This window comes from Gobius niger (assembly GCF_951799975.1).
Source record: "Gobius niger genome assembly, chromosome: 19".
Classification (NCBI taxonomy): Eukaryota; Metazoa; Chordata; class Actinopteri; order Gobiiformes; family Gobiidae; genus Gobius; species Gobius niger.
Window position 1 is genome coordinate 22730916 of NC_136870.1, and position 14360 is coordinate 22745275.

The 14360-nt window shown below is 44.2% G+C and overlaps 1 protein-coding gene and 1 long non-coding RNA gene across 9 annotated transcripts in view; one reads left to right on the forward strand and one right to left on the reverse strand.

Moving 5' to 3' along the window:
- The window catches only part of LOC306978522 (calcium-activated potassium channel subunit alpha-1-like), a 149789-nt gene that overhangs the window by 78620 nt on the left and 56809 nt on the right, over positions 1-14360 (reverse strand). For all 8 annotated transcript variants that reach the window (XM_079577112.1, XM_079577106.1, XM_079577109.1 and 5 more), the window contains exon 3: positions 2432-2493. In XM_079577112.1, coding sequence (XP_079433238.1) covers positions 2432-2493 — 62 coding nt within the window. The remainder of the gene's footprint in view (positions 1-2431; positions 2494-14360) is intronic.
- The window catches only part of LOC306978668, a 428827-nt gene that overhangs the window by 46282 nt on the left and 368185 nt on the right, over positions 1-14360 (forward strand). The window lies entirely within an intron of this gene.

Sequence of the window (14360 nt, forward strand, 5' to 3'; positions counted from 1 at the left end):
ACTATACGGTGTTTAAAAATGGTAAAATTACGTATTTTCCTCCCCTTACATGTTGACTGTCACTCAAAAAGGTCATGCACAAGCTTAATATAGAAGGTGCAGTTACACGTATGACCTGAGGTGGCAGTAGTGAGTATAAAATGGCTAACTTAAGTCCTATGTTAACAGATAGGAGAAAAGGGGCGGGCACAATTCATGGCGGCGCCCACGTGAACTTCCGGAAATAAGGTGAATAATGTATTGTTTATATCCTGATCTTGTCTTATGTCAGTGCCCTCTGCTGGACACGTGTGGAATTCTTTCCTTTCTTTATTTAAGTTGCCCCCTAGTGGCTGGAGAGAACATTCTGGTTATTTCTTTAAAAAATCATAACTCCACACAGGAGACTTACTTTTTTTTGGTGACATACTCAGAAATTTGTGCTTTACAAGTCGGGGGCCAGACTGAATCATCTTGCAGACCAGGTTTGGCCCGCGAGCCGCCTGTTGGAGACCCCTGGTATACGCATTGATCAGAATTTAAACAGGACTCCAGGTTACAACGGTCTATGGATTTCTTTTACCATTGGTTTCTGCCACAGATTTTTTTCACCTTTTAACACCCGCCTTAACCGAGAACATTTTCTCCAGTTCGGCTTTACCCAAATGTAAAAGCTTTTGGGGGAAAAAATTGAAAGTGTTGACAAAGTGACAAAAAAGCCACAAAAGAGCAACACAGAAGACAACACAGCAACAATGGAAGGAAAAAGATGTGTTTAGATCTGGGTTGTCAAACTCATTTTGGGTCGTGGGACACATATAATGGAGAAAATGTTTCCAATAATGAATAATAATAAGCTGTGATTTGGTCAAAGCCCCAACATGACTGTGGCTTTATTAATAACAACGGCTTACACTTGTATTGCACTTTACAAGCCTGTGTCAGTTCCTCAAAGTACTACATAGTCATTATTCATTCACTCCACACTCGGTGGTGGCAAGCTGTTATTGAAGCCACAGCCGCCCTGGGGCAGACTGTCCATTTACCACGTTGCTATATAATGTGTTGCTCATATCCTGAGCTCTTATTATGTCAGTGCCCTCTGCTGGACACGTGTGGAATTTTTGTGCATATTTGACCTTGTAGTGACCCAGCAGCTGTATGAGTGGTCAGCAGGGCACCTTTATTTTCCATCAAAGTGGCCTCGACAACGCCCCAGGATCAATTGTTTGACAGGTTTTCACTGCTGACGGACCCTATCACCAGAAAACCTACAAAACAATCGATCCTGGAGCGTTGTAGAGACCACTGTGATCAAAAGTAAAGGCACCATACGAACCACTCATACTGCCTCTGGGTCACTACAAGGACATATACATAAAAATATCTACTTTTTTTCCACATAAAAAGTTGCATAATGTATCTTTAGAGGGGCTAGATGCAAGTTAGCCATTTTATACTCACTACTGCCACCTCAGGTCATATGTGTAACTGCACCTTCTATATTAAGCCCGTGCATGGCGGCGATTCGGACCTGAATTCACACCTTTTTGAGTGAAAGTGCAGGATTTTAGAGGCAGTTGTGGTGAACAGGTCTGGGCTCATTCTACACCTAATAGGACATTGTTGGAATATTTACGGGGAGGAAATTAGATAATTTGACCATTTTTAAACTCCGCATAGTCCCTTTAACTCTGCACAGGAATGAGACCTACTTTTTTTTTTACATACTCTGCATATGCTCTACAGGGCAGGGGCCGGATTAAATCATCTCGCGGGCCAGATCAGGCTCGCAGGCATGTTTGACACTCCTGGTTTAGATTAATTTTGTAGGTGACACTGGCATATAGGCTGTAAGATCCAGTCGAGAAACTTTGAGATTTGGATGAAGCCAAACTGCAGAAAAGGTTGGGGTTGAGAGGTTAAAATTAAATCCCAGAACAAATTAAAAGATTAAGATTCCTCCATACAAAAACTAAAAAGGAAAATCAAACTCTCCTCTGCATCGACTTTCCCTACATCCATAAAACTCCTCTTGCATCTCCCTCTCGGCCTCATGCTTCCTGGTCACAGTCGGCCTACCCCTCCGCTGAACTCGTCCACAGACACGACTTCTTTCTGCCATGCGACCAAAGTCAGAAGCTTTTGTGCACAATTTTAGAACATTCGAACATAAGAACAGGCAATCACACACTTCTGATCCCACTACCCCCTCTTGCTTATCTCTGCATACACATTCAACCACGAGCCATTTCAGCAAAGTAATTATTTCCCCTTTCATATCTGCTGCCGCACACTCGCCTCATAAAGCCCATTTGATAATTGAAATAACGACTTTCACGCTTTTTTCCATGTTTTTGCAAGGACTTTTCTCCACAAACACAAAGAGCAGCTACAGGGAAACTCAAACATCAGCGGAGAACGAGGCCGTACGTCAAAGGGAAAGACTTACTCTGAGGAGTCGATGAAGTAGATGACCAGGGCTCCGATGCTGAGGGCAAAGACGAGGACTACCTGTAAAACACACACACAGAAAAATTGTGAATTATGGGGCCAATAAATCACAGAAAATCAACTGGAGACCTTTCGCCGTGTCTGACCTGTATTGGGAAAAGTGTGGGGAAGTTTGATCCATTTGGCAAGCGGCAAATCTGTGAGGAGATGGCCCACTTTGAAGACTCTAAAGTGGACATGGGCATAATTGAGGCTTGAAAACACTCTTTTGGGCACCTTTTCTAGATGGTACGATATCGCCAAGATGATGAAGTTCAGTATCTTTCGTTAAGCAGCCGGAATACACACAAATGGACTTGGTAAATGCTGTTGTTTTCCTGAGACGTTCGGCGTTGAAGTGAAAGTGACAGAGCGGTTAATCTGATAAGTCGCACCATGTTCCTCTCTCGACGCCAGAATGAAGTGAGACTGATCGATCCCGTCAGGCGTTTATAATCGCATCGGACAAAGGAAACGTGTAAATGAGACAAAGAGAGAGACGTCAAGCAAAAAACGCCAGCAAAAAAACAACAGGTCACAAGGATCAACAACTGGACCGGGTGATGACTTTTCTGACTGGAGCCCAGATGTTTTGCATTTGTGCCATTTAAATTTAAGTATTTGGGTGATACTGGGCGACATGGTGGTGCAGCGGTTAGCGCTCGTGCTTCACTGTATGAAGGTCCCAGGTTCAATCTCCAGCCGGTGGAGGCCTTTCTGTGTCTGTGTAAGTTTCCTCCAGGTGCTCTGGTTTCCCCTACCACTAAAAATATGTACAATATGTTTTGCTATGGGGCCAGGACTCCCATTGGTCTCAATTTATATAGTGCTTTTCCACCTGCATTAGACTTTAGACTTCATTGTCCCCAGGGGGAAAAGAAGCTTCAGAGCAAATTCAACCTGGGAGACGTACCTGCAGCTTTCATTCATCGCCTCATCAACGGCAACTTTCACTAATCATCCAATCACGGCCCCAGCTCAAGCCACACCTTCACATCAACCAATCATCGCAGCTGCTTTTGCTGCTTCACCCATTCATCGGCCAGGGTCCCCTTCCTTAAGCCTGCCGGTCAATCACTCGACCATTTCCCAGCCGCACTGTGACCCTGCACCACCCCTCCTCCGCCTGGCCTCTCCTCAGGCTCTGCTCATCGGGTCGACCGGCTGCCCCGGGTCTCGTCCCATCACCACCAGTGTCCGGGCTCTGGGGGAAGATTCTGGCCACCATCCATCGATGCCATGTATTCCATCCATCCATCCATCCATCCATTTTCTTTATCTGGGGCCGGTTCGTGGGGGCAGCAGTCTCAGCAGAGATGCCCATACTTCCCGATCCACACGCACCTCCTCCAGCTGTTCTGGGGGGACCCCGAGGCGACACTAGGCCAGCTCGGAGACATAGTCCCACCAGCGTGCCCTGGGCCTTCCACGAGGCCTTGTCCATATCGTTAATGCAACCTTCCGCCGGGGTCCGAGCCCCAATCACGTTTGATGTTCAATAAAACCTCTCTAACGCAGTCTGTCTTTTTGAGACTCTTTAAATTCTTTTTCACGTTCACAGTGCATATTTGACAAAGGACAGACAGAACAACAGAGAACAAACAGTTTGGAGTACACTGGAGTACACAATGACAGTGTGCACCTTCAGGAGGCGGGATTCGAACCCCCGCTCTACCATCTGTGCCACTGCCGCCTAATCTCAGTCAAACAAATGAATTCAATAGTAAGTTATTCAATAGACAGGAAAAGGAATTAATTTGCACACTCACAAGGACTTATGTAAAACCTATCCCTGACTTATCATCGAAACATGGGCTTTGTGAGATACATTAATCAATGAATTGACTTCTTGCTTCTTGTATAAACCTTGGTGTGATTAAGGTGATGGTCCATTTTCTTGTCTTTTCTTGAGAAATTTGTCCTCAGCCACCGTTATTCCATACTGAGATATGTTCTTACCTGAGCTTAGACGAGTTGATACATACCTGTCTGGTCTTTGTGCGTGCGCTCAGTCACACAAACGACTAAAGATGTTGTTGGAAGCGACCAGGTACGTATCAACTCGTCTAAGCTCAGGCAAGAATATATCTCAAAATGGAAGAACTGTGTGCTCTGGTTCCCCAACGTAACACATGTACAATAGGGCCCCCATAACTGCCTTGTATTCTGCATCTCAGTGGAGCTTTTCTGGTTAAAACGGCGAAATAAATAGTATTATAAAGACCACTAGATCAAACATTGGGCCTGAAACCAACGTGTCAATCCCCTTCTCCTGCGTGAATGAACCCATGAAAAATATCACACAAATATTGAAAATCCAGGAATAGAGCATTCATTTTCTCATATATCGCCTTCAGTTCTCACCTGCCAGCGCGAGTCTGACGGAAAAGCTCACAGGAGCCAGTGCCTGTGACAAGCGTCGAACAGAATTTGTCAAAGGGAGAAAGATTACACGAAATGTACAAGAAAATACGGCGCTTGGGGGAGTTGAGGGGACAATTCCGCTGGAAAACTGGGGCAGAGGTTTTTAAGGACTTATTTGGGCCGAGAATGTGACAGGATTCGGTGAAAATTCCGGTAAATAAATCATAAGAGCAGCTGCATCTTCTCCAGCACTTAACTAGAGATTCTTCCTTGGGCTGGTGACAGAAATGTGCCACAGTGTGTTTTTAGAGATTGCTCAAATTGCTGTAATGAAGGTAATTAAATGCTGGTGCAGCGTTAATGCTTTTTAGAATGTCGAATTTCAACCTTTACTAGAAGCCATTTATTTTTCATCCTGTGTCCCCCTTTTTCAACATGAGGTGCCGAGTAGAGAAAAAGTCGTGCGGTATGACAGATGACTACCCTCCTCTGGCCTACAAAACAAATCCCTCCATGAACTCCGAATGGTTCAGAATCATCACCAGATCTCCATCCAGCCCAGCACATCACCCCTGTCCTCAAACTGTTTTGTTGCTGTCTCCTTTAAAGCACTCCACACCCTCTAGGTCACTCCTTCTCTCTTCTCCTTCACCTCGAATGTCCATGACCTCAGGGCCCCAGACTCTGGAATCTTCTTCCAAAAGATATCCGTACAATAGAAGAAAAACACCCCTTTAGACATGCTCATCCCACATATATTTCTCTGAACAATTTCCGACCTTTGCTACTCCTCTGTAAACGTACCTTGCCTGATCTGGAAAAAGTCTTCACCTGGATTTAACAAACTTTTCCTGATCTGCGATTTTGCAGCCAAAGAATGAGATCAGCTGACGACCTCAACATCCTGAATGACCAGGTTATTCCATTCTTCTTCCATGATGCACGGGCATAATCCGTGATGGTTCAGGATAGGTGTGGGCCATATCGCATCGCATATCGTTAAACATAATTTTTGTATATTGTTGTAATGAAGCTTCTGCGCAAATTCAACTTCGAAGACCTACCAGCTGCGTTCATTCACCTCATCACCAGCAGCTCTTCTCCAATCATCTACTGACAGACTCTGCTCCAGCCGCACCTTCACGACAGCCAATCACCGCTGCTGCTCATCCCCGCTCATCGCTCAGGTTCCCCTTTTTAATGGTGCGTTCCAGGCAACTTGTATCTGGTAAATTTACCACTTCCCACTTGGAAAAATGCCTCGGAATGCCGCTCGAACCGGTAATTACAACTTGTAAACTCGGAAAAGACTGCTACGAGTTCGTATACGAGATGAAGACAGTAATGGCGGCCCCCAGTGTAGCAGCGCTGCTAATGATAAAACTGTAACAAAACCACTACATCAGTGATGTGAGCGTTACTTTTGGTCACGGCTTTCAACATAACGTTATGTCGCATGTTTGTAATTAGATCTGGTTTGAAGAAATGTTCATATAACGTTAGCATCGTATGAGCAAACTGTTGTAGCATTAGCAGTTTGATTTACAGTGTTACAACTTCAGTGCAATTGTTAGATGCCCCTCCAGTTAAAGCCTCAATATTAACTGATTTGGACAATGGGGGTTCATATGGCTCCCCTGAACTTCACATTTTATCACTTCAAATCAAATGTAAGGGCTATATTTCTAAAGGAACCATCTATTAGATATATGGTGCAAACAAATACACTTTTTTTGTAGTAAAAACTCAAGAAGCAGAGTTTGTTAGCCCTGGAAGAAGGTTAGTTCTGAAGCACAAGCAGGAAACCCGCTCAGACACAGAGAGATCTTGCTAACTCCACTTGAAAAGGCCCCACAATTGAACCCAGGACCCGGATGTGGGCGCTAACCACGCAAACCACTCTGTCACCGGGCCAGATGAGAAGAAAAAACCTTAGTTTAGCCTGTTTTGTGAAATATGGCCAATATCTAGACCAATCATCAGCTGACATTTGACATCTCGCGGCACAGAGAGTTAGTGTGACCTGATCAATTTGGAAAAGTCCGTCCTGAACCAGAAGCCGCGGCGCGCATGTATAATAGATGCACCTCGCGGCCGTTCCATGATGAGAATCCCTTTGTGTGCGCTCCCACCAAAGTAATGACAAAACGCAGACGCATGTATTTTTAATCAGGCCGTCCTCTTTTCAAAAGCCTCCAATCTCTTTATGTGCGCGGAGCCACTTCACACGCCGCGCCGGGACAATGGCACGGCCCAGGGAACGACACGGGGGCCAATCAGTGCCGGCGGGACAAGGGACTGGAAAATCAAATGCCTTCAATGATTAGTTCAGAGATTTCGAATTTGAATCGTGTTTTAAGTAAGAAGAAGGAATGACTCATGTGAAATGAGCCAATATGTTTCAGAACATAGACGTCTAAAGTAAAACAAATACTGTGTTAATGTGACTTGATTGAGGACAGGTCCATAAGAGTTTATTTCAAACTGGGGATTTTCATTGTAGACCAAGTTTCAGGGTTGTTTCGATGAGGACATTTTGCCTCACACATCCGGAGGCTTTGTCAGCAACTAATGATACTTAAGCAGCAGGTAGTACCAACATATGAACACATACAGTGCACTGCCTGACCCCAAAAAAGTGGCCACCTGGATTTAACTAACTGTTATGATCTGGGGTTGCTGCAGTTGATCAGGTCCAGGTTCAGCAACACAACACAATGGCAGACTTTAGACTAAACTTTTGTGCTGATGAAATGCGCTCTGAGCAATCTTCAACTCCAGATTAAAGGAACAGGCCACCGCTTTTCCATACTGAGATATGTTCTTACCTGAGCTTGGACGAGTTGATGCGTACCTGTCTTGTGCATGCGCTCAGTCACGCACGACCAAAGATGTTGCTAGCATTTGGCCTCTCTCAGCATATCCCTGTAGCTCTCCCTATATAGCTCTCTCACTCTTCCACGGGCACACACAAAGACCAGACAGGTACGCATCAACTCATCTGAGCTCAGGTAAGAACATATCTCAGTATGATAAAATGGTGGCCTGTTCCTTTAAACGCAGTAAGTGGGTTGAACAGGGGCTGTACATGGGCTGGACAGACACCTATGGCCAATGGCAGAGTCAGAACAGCAGGTCCCTCCCTGTGCTTTTTCTTCCTAAATACCACTTTCTGCAGAGCAGGGTTGGCGATGGGGCACATGTTGGTATTTTGATCATCTTTCTGCCCTGTGTAGAGCCCCACGCGGCGCTCTTTAGCCGTCGTTCCACATAGCGCACGCCACGATCCACCCCACAGACCTTTCAGTTTCCACCACACACAAATGTGGACAAATGCTGCTTCTGGTGGGAGCTATTGAATCATTCAGGTGCCAAGCTGTATTGAAACAGAAAAGAAACCACTAAATACAACTATGAAGGTACATGCAAATGTTACGCTAACATCAGCTAAACCTGCGCAAACAGCAGCTAAATGCTAATATCAGCAAAATCCCCGTTTAGAACAGCAATATGATGTTGTGAAATATTAAATCCGTATGACCTGCGCGTCAATAGTGAGGTCTGTCCACTCTCTCGCTGCCAATCAGAGGCCAGAGTCTGTTCACGTCACATCAGACACGGGTCAGCGCTTTGGTCGGTCCCAAAACCGATATCTGGTCAGACAGGTTTGGCCCTGGTCTTTGTTGTGGAAAAGCTCGACAAAGCCAGTGAAAGAGCCATTCAACTGACACGTACCTGCATGTGGAAAAGAGCCATTTGATACCAGAGCCAGCCGTATGTTCTGTTTCTCTCGGGACACGGCCCATGTTTAACTCACAGTGGGATAAAGCTTGTAGTTTGTTCTGAAAGGGCTTGAAAATGATGAAGCCTGAATGCTGAACGAAGTACATGAGGTCACGCACGATCTAAAAATGAGATTATGGCAGTCACACCACGTCCCTTCTTTCTAAGCCACACCCCCCCCCACCCTGGCCACACAGCTCTGGTGCCAATGTAATGTAATGTACAATAGGATAAAGTTGAGCAGAATAAGTTTGAGTTATTGTCGGTGCAGCCCTCCAACTCTACTGCTTCGCATAAGGCCCCTTGTGAAAAAGAATTGTCCACCCCTGCCTTAGTCCTATGTGAGCGGAGAGCAGCTTTGAGAAAACTTCCAGGACGCGATGGTGACTTTATTAAAATCCTGGAGGGTAACACAACATTCGCTGCTTGCCCTGTTTCCAAAAAAATAGTCACAGGAGGTTTGAAAAGTGGCTAAATCTGGGTCAGAGTTGACGACGCTTGGACCAGATCCGCTCCGGAGTGTTCCCTCTCTGCCTGCGCTCCAGTTTGTTTACATCTCATCATTTATACCAGTATGAGACTAATTCTTATCATGGGGAATAACTATCGCCTAACCCTAAGAGAGTCCAGATCTTAACCCCATTGAGAGACTATGGGACGTGCTGAAGAAGGCTTTACACAGTGGTGATACTCTCCCAATACTAGATCTTGGTGGAAGATTATGGGGTTTTGTGACATTGATGCTTATTGAAACAGTTTTTCCTTTTATTCCTTTAACTGTATTACTGTAACATACTAAGAACACAATGGCAACATGCACTCTGGTCCGCTTTGTGCACTTCTACTTCGCTTCCAGTCCAGTCCCTCTCCTCCCCGCTCCCTCACACTCAGACAGATGGAGAGACCGAGTCCATGTGGTGTGTCCCGGGGTCATTTCGCTTCACAGTCCACTCCTGTCACTGCGGTCACTCACTCAGGCTGAAGGGACATCGGGGTCTAGGGGTCCAGTTGGGCTGTGCGGACTCCAGCTCAGACCCTGGGCCCAGGTTTAGGTCAAAGTCTTGGTCTAAACAGTGAGAGCGGCCCGACACGATCCCTGGCATGTGACCAATGAGCAACATGACCTCAGAGCCACGCCCTCCATTTTCCCAACACTGTTTATAGCCCTGAACAGTAGGAGGGGGTGTTGTCGGATTAACATGTGTTTTCCACTTTTAACACATGTCCATCATGTTCAGCTACTGTATATTTTAAAGTGAAGACGTCATGCCAGTAGAGATAATAAAACATGTAAAAACAATATAGGAGTTTACATTTTTAGCTCACATCATGCTAATGAAGCAAAAGAAAACTGCAGAATGGCTTAAATGATGGTTTATACACTTCAAAAATGGGGAAGACCATCACCGAGTACGGAGTGAATGAATAATGCGTGAAATTGTAAAGCGACTTCGAGCGTCTGGAAAAGCGCTATGTAATTTTTAAAAATGCCTCGTCTAATCCTTTGTATGATGCTTTTAAACTGTAAAATGTCTCAGTGTTGAACCGTGACAGCAGGAGGCGCTTTATGTGAGGCATATAGGCTGATTTATTCAGGAAAGCTTGAGTTCTGTAGATACTTCAGTGGGAGCTTAACCATCCGGAAACTCCGGTCAATTATAATTTTCCTACATGTATGTCTGGGTCTGATCTCAGTGGCCGTGTTTCATTGGTTGAATTTCAACCTATCATTCAGCGAGCGGGGGAGGTGGGGCTTGTAGGTTGGTTTTTTTTTTTTACAGCGTAAAGACCTCACTATATTCAGTGCACATAATACAGAAAATATATATATATATTGTTTTAAAAGAACATGGGGCAGTTATATAAAAAATAAATAAAAATAAAAAAATGTAAAAGGGCATTTCATTCTATAAGATTGTCTATAAAAGAAGCCAGTTTTTCTGCATTTTGGGTGTTGATCAATATTACAGATTTATAAAAAAGTTTCAGCTCATTCCTCCAATGAGTGATGTTAGGTTTTGTCTTGAAAAAAACGACATTTATGTATATAATGTTTGCTTAACAAAATAATAATATTAAGACCAAAATCATTATGATTATTGCGAAAAATACCATATTTTATATCATTAATTGTTAGGTTGATAATCTGAGTTCCTTTAGAGACAATCCATTGTTGAAGGTCCAGCCAAAGGCGGGGCTTGTAGGTGTCGTCAAGCATTTGCTGGTTGTGCTTTGACAATGGCGGCAGATATAAAAGTAAAGGAAGCTCTTCAAATTGTTCTGGCTCGGCTCCCAGAAACTGAAACTTAAGCCTTGGAATGTGCAAGGAATGCTCCCAAGAGTTATGATAGAGTTATGATAGAGTTATGATAGAGTTAAGATAAGATAAGATGATACTTTATTGATCTCACAGATGGAGAAATTGCATTCGATGAGAGAGCATCCGGCAGCAGCACCCATTCAGTGCGCACCACCCTTTTTCCACTCTTTTTTTTCTTTGGTGAAAGATGGTGTCGCGGCCGCCATCTTCACTGTTTTGGTCACAAAAAATTATGAAATTATTATATAAAATTATAATGGCTGCTTCACTCACTCGGGTCCATTACATATGTCACGACCAAACTGTAGCAAAATTAAGATCCAATCGTTTCAAAGGAGTTCCCCCCTCCCACCTGAAAACGGAGCTCAAATGTGAAGATCCAGACCCTTGTACGACACTAAATGAGTACAAAAGTAAAACCAGGCTAGTGGGAGCTGAATGAAAGACAAAAATCATCAGATTCCAAAACTTCCAAAGTCTGCAACATTAAATACATTAAAAAAAATACCCGAGCCTCCGAGGTATACAAACTTGTGACCAATTTTCACTCTGATGTTTCTCTGCTCCTCTGAGGCCGAGGCAGTTGTAGAGGGGCTCCTTTTAAGTGCTCTTTTCCAATGCATAAAAACTAAACGGGAAATCTTTACAGTTTCGGAGATATGGGCCTGTTCTTGGCAGACAAATGTATCCATAAGGAGACAATAAATACTCTATTCTATAGTATTATACTATATTACATCAGCCGATATTATAAAATACCCCTGTATCGGCCTGATATATCAGCATCGGCCATTATTCTATCTGTAATGCATATAAAATCCAGGAAATACAGATCAGGGTGCTCCAGCTACAGAAGAAACAACCAAAGCAAACAGAATGACTCAAAACGGCGGAGGTTTGTGACATGGGGCATTGTCTGAGGGGCGGGATAAGACGGAGATAAACGCTGCATCACATAAATGTGTTCAGGCGGTGGCGCACCGTTTCAGAGGAGACTGAAGGCAGGCAGCCAGGTTTCCTCCGGGTCACTCCAGTTTCTCCTACCTCCAAAAACATGCCGCTCAGGTTGGCCCACAGTGCAATGACAAATAAAGCACTTAACTTAACCCTTTACACCAACCCTGTCATAAATCTGCAGACCTGAGCCGCTGCAGATCTACACCAGCAGATCCACTAAAGGCTCTGTCACACCGCTGCCGTTTTTTGGATAAGATTTATTGCACAAGAAACCCCACCAAAAGCAAACGTGCTCGGTATTTAATTCTTTCCTCTACTGCAGCACTGATGACCAGATGACCACAACAGTCGCTAATAGCCCTCCTGTTCCTTTAAGCCAGCGTCCGGGGGGAGCAGATGCGCGTCCAGAGCCACTTAGGTCTTTTACAGCCTCTAAATATCAGGCGACGGGAGCCTTCTGCCCTCTGTCACTGACTCTGCTCGGTCGACATCCGCAGGCAAAAGCACAGGACAAACCAGGCCATAAAACCACACATAAACCCACACTGTAAACCACCACGGACAGGGAGACACTTACGGCCTCATTAACATCAGGGAATATGGTCTCTGAAAGGAGTAAACACTATTCCAACGGCTGCAACTATCAAATCACTGAGACTGCAACTGCATTTCACTTGCAGATTGGTGTTTTTCAGGAGGATTTTCTTTGGCTGAAGGCAACATTTTTTTCTATAGCTCTGACACAGCAGCATCCAAGCCCATAAATCTTCTGTGCAACAAATATCCTTCCATAAAATTCTAAGCCTTATCTCACTTTATCACCATTTAATGCACCAACTCTGTTTTTTTTGTGTGTGTGACAAAAGCCACATCATAATGGACGGGCTAATCCTGCTTACGTGGTTGCTTTTAGAGATGGCCTTCGTAATTATTAGATGGTGCTGAACGGGTGAACAATTATGTAACGGAATTGTATTCACCAAATATAGCAAGTGTCGTTTAGCGAAATTAAAATGTTGCTTCTCCGCGTTTATCATTCCTATTTCAGCGACTCTGCTATTGTACATGTGATGAAAATGTGGAAGGGAAGAGGGGGAAACTTCACCCAAAGTGCTACACATAAGGGAATGTGATTTTTCATTCACTCCACACTGTGGTGGTAAAGTTAAAGGGATATTTCAGGATTTTTGACATAGGGCCTCATTTCCTAGTTATCCAGAGTGTTGCTGATTTCTGTAGATATTTTTTTTGTAATTTATGCAGTTCTTCTGTTTGGAGAGTTACGTGCTAGGCTTGTGCTAGGCTAGTGCATTTCTATGGTATCAGCTAGCCTGCATTAAAAACAGTCTGACCCGCTCCACAGTGCACCTGAGGCAAATCACATAACACCAGACTAACCATATAAATGTCTGTGTCGATAGAATCATGTTTGGAATATAACTAACAGACAGACTGTTTTTTAATGCAGGCTAGCTGATACCGTAGAAATGTGTTAGCCTTGCATTAGCCTAGCGCCACGAAACTCTTCAAATATAAGAACTGCTTGAATTACAAAAAAAACATCTCCAGAAATCAGCAACACTCTGGATAACTAGGAAATGAGGCCCTATGTCAAAAATCCTGAAATATCCCTTTAAGATGGATAACACTGATGGTGCGTCACAAGGTGGCGTTTTAGAAGCAATAAAACAGAATGAAAACCAGGCAAGAAAAATGCTCCTTGGACTTGGAAAAGTACCACTAATGTTAGGGATGCACCGATACCAGTATCAGGTATCGGGCCGATTCCACATGCTTGCACTCATACGCTCGTACTCATTCATGAGGTCCCGATACCAGAAACCGATACCACTTGCCGTGTGGCCGGCGCTCCTACAGGACGCAGCTCTCTCATAGCTGATATTCCACATAGAGCTGACTTTATTACAGACGACACTCCCTAAATCAGAGTCTGTGCTGGATTTAACCAAAGCTAAATGTTGTTAGTGCTGCAGCGTGGAGTTTGCAGTGTTACAGTGTACAAGATACAAGCTAATATTGCTAATGTTGCTAAACTAGCCGCTAACTCGCATCTAACAGCTCTGGCAATTCCTATGCCGTTTTATGCACAGAGGCTTAAAGCAGTACTAAGTAACTCTTGCCCCTAGAGGCCATAAGCGCAACTGCAAGTGTCATAGCAAGTTGCGATTTTTTAACTCTGTGAGAGTAAATACTACGCTGAGAGAAAAGTCGAAGGGAGAGAGGGATATTGTTCATCCAATTACACAATGGAAATCATTTTTTTCACTCAAACTTGGCTGTAAATACTGTTTAAAGTGGCGCTAGCCCGCAATTAGCTTTGCCCTTAGCCTGTTAGCTTCTTCTTTGTGATTTTATTAGTGTGTATTGGTGACTCCGGTCCGGTTCTGGCCAGAGACACCAGGGGGAGATGAAAGACCCTCCAATCATCCCATTAACACTTGTA